Here is a 6,728-nt window from a genome sequence, read left to right on the forward strand (position 1 = left end):
TTGGCGGGGTGGGGGGAGGGGGGGTGATATATCTCTGAGCTGCCAAAGTTGTCCTCTACCCTGAAACAAAAGTAATTTGGGGAGTGTGAAGTTACTATATGCCCTCGGACTTATGCAGGGCTAGCATCTGTCTATGTATTTATGAGACACAGAATTTACCATAAAGGAACTGCAGGCATACAGGTAAATTAACTATTTTTACATGCCAAAAGATTTGTAATTTAGCACAGCCAGCTCTGCAATTTACACCGTTCTGCAAAAAGTACAATTTGGAGATCTCAGTTATGTACTTCCTTGCCCCAAGTGGTGAATGCATGGTGAAGGATCAGAAAAATATGAGTGTGCCAGTCAAGTTCGCTAGATGAACATGTGCTAACTAGGAACAGAGTACTGACCCGCCTTCTCCCAGTTTCAGTGCTGCTGTAAAGGCAATTACAAAAGGCTAATATGAATACCGATTTATTTTCAGCTTTTTGGGGCTTTTAGCAGGATAACCAAAGATCAATTTCAGGTGGAATATCATAGCTGGGCACATCAAGGGGGAGTAAGAACTCAGTGGGAATGCTTACCCCAATGAGAAAAGCCACATGCTAGCCGTTCTGGCAATTGTAAACCTCTATTCTACCCAGACCCACAAAGCCGGTAGCCAGGAGCCAAGGGTATGGCTGTTATCAAAAGCAAAGGGCCAAAGATAATTATTCAGCCACTACAATTTTAGCTGAATTTAAAATCAATTCTTTGTTTTTAGGTAAAGGTATACTTACATTTATGGGAAAAAAAGGTCTCCTTATATTTGTGGTCACATGGGGTGAGCAATAGTAGTTAGAAAAATGTGGAAAGGAGAAGCATAGGCTTTTTTGGCCCAATGCAGGGGCTGACTTTCTTCCATTTGTGCACACTTTATATAAACACAATGCACACTGGATAAGTGCCTGCCCACTCTTGAACTATTATGAAGTAGCTTCCTGGCACACTAAAAAGTTTAGGTATGTTACTTTGGGCACTGGAAATCAAGTGGCAGATATTTGGGTAGTCAACACTGCCCACCTAGAAGCACAGCTAGTTACGCGGCATACTGGAATATGCAGTCTGGATCACAAGCCTGAGACAGAGAAAAACCAAACCACCACAAGCACTATTCTGAAGTTTAAATGGGCACAGGAAGGGAGAATTTTATTGAAAATATATTTAGCAAGGTTTAATGACTTTTATATATATGACTTCTAGAAAATGAATGTTCGGAGATACATTTAGTGAAATTTTGCTGTATCCAGAGCTCAGATTTGACCACCAAGATCAAACTATCACCTGAGCTATGTGTTATGCTTGGACGTAACTAGAAATCACATGGCCTCAAAGTAAAATTTTGTATGGGCACAACCCCTCCCCTGGTCATATGTGGGTACTTACCTGCAGAACATGCTTCCGCTCTCGCGCCATCTTCTTCTCCTCAGCGTCTGCTGCCTCGGATGTCAGAGCCGAACACAAGCAGATGGGATCACTATGCCGCACTACATTGTGGCAGGGGACCTCAAGTTCCATGCAGTCGTACCCCATTTTTCACTTGCGGCCACACGGAACGTAAGGATACCTGCATCTCAACCTTCCCTCCTGCTTCTGACTGGGCCCCCCTCTGCCCTGGGCCCCATAGTGGCTGCATGGGCTGCTATGGTGGTAATTCTGCCACTGGTGTTCTCAAGTTAACTATTAGAATCTGTTTACTTGTAATGCAGTCTGTTACCTGCCACAGATGATCGGCCTTCCAATGTAACAATCACTGAGGAGCTTTCCAGAAGGTTTCTTGCCATGTGTCCCATCACTTTGTCAACTGTATCAATAAGTCCTGAAACTTCAGGATGAGCCTGCGAGAAAGCAAACTAAATTGTTCATTTGAAATGTTTGATTCTAGAGTTGTTGACTTTTTCACTTTTTGCTTTTATGTAACTGTATATACATAAATATCAAAGACTAGTTTGTTGTAGTAATAAACAATGGGGGTGATTCAATAAAGCAGTTGGAAAACTGTTGTTATGACTATATCTTGTCCTCAAGCAAATTCATGAAAGGTGTGCAACAGTTTTCTTGCTATTTCCAACGTGTGCAACAGATTCAGGTAGTAATAATGTGCAACACCTTAACATTCTACCACTTGGACAGCAACAAGCTCAATAAGAAATCCCACCATATCGGTGATAAGAAAAGTGGAGGTAACCAAGACATCTTCCATGTTAAATTGTGAAATTGTGTTGTACATGTAAGTATGTAAGTAGCAGACCAAATTCTGTCTGAAGTAATTTTGCAATATTGCATAGTTATATAGTTAGTCAGGCTGAAAGAGAGCCGCCCTCTGCTTCAGTTCTCCATCAGGTCCACCACTACTGATTGACAGGGCGGGTACAATAGCTAGTTTGCTATTGGCTATTGCAAATTGAAATAGCCAATAGGAATCTAGTAATGCATTCCTATGGCCAAAAAATTCCAAAAAATTTTTTTTTCTATTCTGACACGGCTCCGTGTCAGAATAAAGAAAAAAAAAGAAAAAGTAGTGTTTCTCTCCTTGGCGGCCTGGGAGCGCTCGGGAGAGTTTTTTTTCTTTTCTTTTTTTTGACGGCAGCAGAATCGCCGGCCAATAGAAAACAGTTGGGTGGAGCTAGCTGTCACTGCTAGCTCTGCACAATCGTTTTCTATTCATATTTTTCTACTTCCTAAACTAGTTTTCTGTTCTGCTCGGTACCACAGAGGGACCGAGCAGAACAGCCGAGCCAGCGGCTAATCAGCTGTACCAGCCTGAAGTGAAAAACCGAACAGCATTCGCCTCACTTTGCTTTAGGTCGGTCATTCACTCGGCTGCCTACGGCAGCTTAGTGAATGGGCCTGTTAGTGAGAGATCAGAGATGATTCAAGTCTAACTTGACACAGCTGTAAAATTCTTTAAATGATTTAGACATTTCAAAGCTAAAAGCAATTTTTAACACACCACATTAGTGAATAATGTGTGTTTCATTATTAATGCCCAAAGTTCACAATGATAAAGTGAATCTTAACCATATGCTCTGTATCGGAGAATGAGAAGCTACCTTTTGGGTTTATTGAGCATGCACTTCATTCTTGATATTCTACTGGGGTTATGTGCCTCCCAGGCAGCTCTTCATGGATAGAGGACTTATTTAACCAAAAATGATATACTACTATAATTAGTATAGAAACCAATGTGGTTTCTTTAATTAAAAAAAAGTTTCCTGATAAACATTAAGTTACTTTGCATGTCTTAAACTCTAAAAGAATGCTCATGATAATTCTATACAATAAAGTGACACTTAACCCAGGATTTAAAACTTAAAAATGCATTCAAGTGCCTTAAAATGTATGTTATTTGTGTATCACTCAGCTGTAGATCCTCAAATCATCTCTGAATTGGTGCTGACACTGTCCTTCCTTCTGGAGGGTGGCTACTTTTCTTCCCCATGGTCCCTGTGTGTGTTGTAAAGTTCCCACTGCTCCAAGCTCACTACCGTGATGGACAACAATCTCAATACAAATTAGTAAACTAAATGCTCTGTCTGACAGTACCACAGGAGTGGCTGGTGATGGAATGCAGAGAATGTTCCAGCACCTGGCACCCCATTGTATGAAAAAATAAAAATGTAAATATAAAAAGCTCATTAGAAATATTTAATTTTTTTATTTGTCAATGTTTTGTATTGATCTCTGTGTGTGCACACGGACCTTTCCAAATGGCACAGGTTGCAGGCAATACTTCTCAAATTATACTATATATATATATATACACACATATATATATATACACACATACACACAAATATATACAGTATATGCCAATACATGACATATTGCTACATCCTGCTGTCACTGTATTTTGAGCAATACCTTATATTAAAAAAATATGTCTTTCAGAAACAATAGAGGTAATTAATACATACCGAATAATTAAAAAATATATACATTTTTAAATAAGAAATATTTCAGAAATTATAAAACAGTTGGGTGTACTTACTGATGGTACATCAGTCCAAGTAGGCAGTGACAGGACCTCTTCTACAGTTTTCAGAAAGGCCTAGAAAAAAAAAATAATACAGCTACTGAAATTATTCTAAGTCTTATATAAGACAAATGTTTTCCAGCAAACTATTGCCCAAGCAAAGCTTACGCCTTGCAGGAAATACATACATCCTCAGCATTAAAGTTCTGGTTTTATGCCTACTTAGTTTATAGGTATATTACTTAACAGATTAATTATAATGGAAATATACATGGGAATGATACAGTGCTTCAATTAGGCCCTAACATAGGCCAATGAATCTACCATTAGATGTAGTGACATTTTAGTGCAGTTCTGCAGAATCGTCCTGCCTCTAAGATAAATCTCTTACACTAGTAAATGCACAAAGCTGCAAAGCATAAGAACTATTTTTTTATGTAGCTAAAAGCTTCTGTAGTATTTAATACCAGAACATGTATTAGAAGATAAGGAATGTGACTTTCAAAGGAGATATCGGTCATTACATTTACGGGACACGGAAGAAGAGTAGACAGCACTTGTACATGTATATTAGGTGTGTGTTTCATTGTATATTAGGGTTGAAATACAGTATTATGGGTGAGAGTATAATATTTTAGATGACTTACAACATGTCCTTGGGCACATAGATTTACTTCATCATTTATAAGGTAGCAACACCAGAAAACGTTGTCCTGATACAACTTGGAATACAGTTTTCTCAATTTAGGGGCCTGTTCACACCAGTTGTGTCAGGCTGTGTCAGGCAATCCTAACACATAGACAAGGCAAATTGCCATGTTTACAATGTGGCCAGTTCACTCCACCACGTTGTGGTGGTGTCTGCTGAAAAAGTACATTTTTTCATTGCAGCGTGTTGCGAGTACACCACATCATAACACACTGCAGTGAATAGAACTGAATGAAATATCACTCTGTGACATTTCAATAAAGTTGGTTGGGAAAAAAAGGTTACAGTGCAATGCACTGTTTTCAGGACATCAGCACCACCCCTGACACAGCTGCTGTTGCAAACAAGCCCAAAGGTTTAACTGAACTGTGCAAGCTGCACCCAAAAACAAGTAGGGCACCAGCATAGTCAGCTGTATTGCTTTCCAAGTCTCCCTGGAAATTATCTTTTCCCATTACTGGCTTACCATGCTGTGTTCTGCTCTGTGTCTCTGAGTGGAGGCAGCCATCTTGGTAGAGGCAGGGCTTTGCTGTCACATGTCAGAGCCTCCATCAAGGAAAACAACATTAAGGACATCGCCAAATTTCACTCCAAATCTGGTCAAACTAAAAGTGGGAGGCAGCAGTGTTTTAGATCTCATACAGCTAGGAGGTTGTAGGCACAGGAGTGCATGGGAACCCTCACATGTTAGGCAATACACTGCTATTTTTCAACAGGAATTTCTGACAAACGGTAGATTATTCAGGGTACTACTTAGGCACATTCAACATTGTTCCCTATACCAAAGCAAATCTTCACTTTTTGAGTTCAGGTCCACTTTTCCAACTTTCCTGCATCTCAAGAAACTGAAAAGAAATGCAAAAATGCCCTGTCTCTCTCAGCAACCACTAGCTGAGAGATTGATCAGGCTGTTGCCAATGATTGTAAAGTTAGTGGACCGCTTCTCAATATTAAAGTAGAACTCCAGCTTTACAAATATATGCATAATTACATTTTAGCTTGGTACAATGTAAGTATATACTGTATACTGCCATGTTAAGCAACTTCCCTGTGCTGTTAAAACTCAGAGGGGCGAATTTATAAAAACTGAAGCAGACAAAATCTGGAGCAGCTGTGCATGGCATCCAATCAGCTTCTCTCTTCAGTTTCAGGCTGATTGGTTGCCATGCACCGCTGCTCCAGATTTTGTCTGCTCCAGTTTTGATAAATTCCCCTCTGAGTATAGAGACCATTTAGAAGATGCCTAATATTTTTCTCAATGAATAGTAAGGGGGGATTACTCACAAAGCTGCCGAAGGCAGCCGATCCGCCCAGCTGCGTGAGTGACAGCTGGCTCTGCCTATCTAGCGGCAGAGCCAGCTGTACCCGCCCCCTCCCCCATCCGTTCCGCCAGTCAGCGCTTGTCACAGGTCGGCTAGAACTATGAGGTGAGTGAAAAGCACTCACCTCATATTTCTCCTTTACATGTTCACACAAATGTTCGCTCACAGGGGTTTCTCCAACAATTTTACACAGCTTCACTTGTCTCAGCAAAATCACAGTTGTCAAAGCCTCACCGACTCCATGTTATCGCTTTAGCAAAACGTCTGCCACACAGGCTGTATGCCCCACACTGGCCACACAGGCTTGTTCTCCTCACTTTGCCACACAGGCTGGTTCCAGGATGGAGCCTTCCTGACTCCTGGACAGACACTTCCTGTCTCCCAGCTGGAACCCTGAACATCAGCCAGCAGCCTTTTCATAAGGGCTGTGCACAGGTGCACACTCATTGGGCTCTAGTCACTACTACAGCCCGGACACAGGAATGGAGATTTCAGCCCTCCCAGTTCTCTTAAAAACTTCCTGGCTCCAGGATCCCAACTATAATCCAGAGAACCCGGAAAGAATTGTAAAGCCAGCTCTTTCCTGGTAAAAGTACTCGTGTCCTGGTACTGCTCAGCCCCTCTGGCTGAGAGTCCTGGGTGACCCTGATACCACCTTATACTGTGGTATTGCCACGCAATGCCACAATATATATAC

General features: G+C 41.1%; 1 protein-coding gene across 1 annotated transcript in view; it reads right to left on the bottom strand.

Moving 5' to 3' along the window:
• ADGRD1 (adhesion G protein-coupled receptor D1) overlaps positions 1-6,728 on the bottom strand; it is a 486,234-nt gene that overhangs the window by 375,258 nt on the left and 104,248 nt on the right. Inside the window, exons 13-14 of the mRNA XM_018566815.1 lie at positions 4,016-4,075; positions 1,742-1,862 (exon numbers count right to left, since the gene is read on the bottom strand). Of these exons, the coding sequence (XP_018422317.1) occupies positions 1,742-1,862; positions 4,016-4,075 (181 nt within the window). The remainder of the gene's footprint in view (positions 1-1,741; positions 1,863-4,015; positions 4,076-6,728) is intronic.

This window comes from Nanorana parkeri, unplaced genomic scaffold (assembly GCF_000935625.1).
Source record: "Nanorana parkeri isolate BGI_ZX_2015 unplaced genomic scaffold, ASM93562v1 scaffold978, whole genome shotgun sequence".
NCBI classification, from domain to species: domain Eukaryota; kingdom Metazoa; phylum Chordata; class Amphibia; order Anura; family Dicroglossidae; genus Nanorana; species Nanorana parkeri.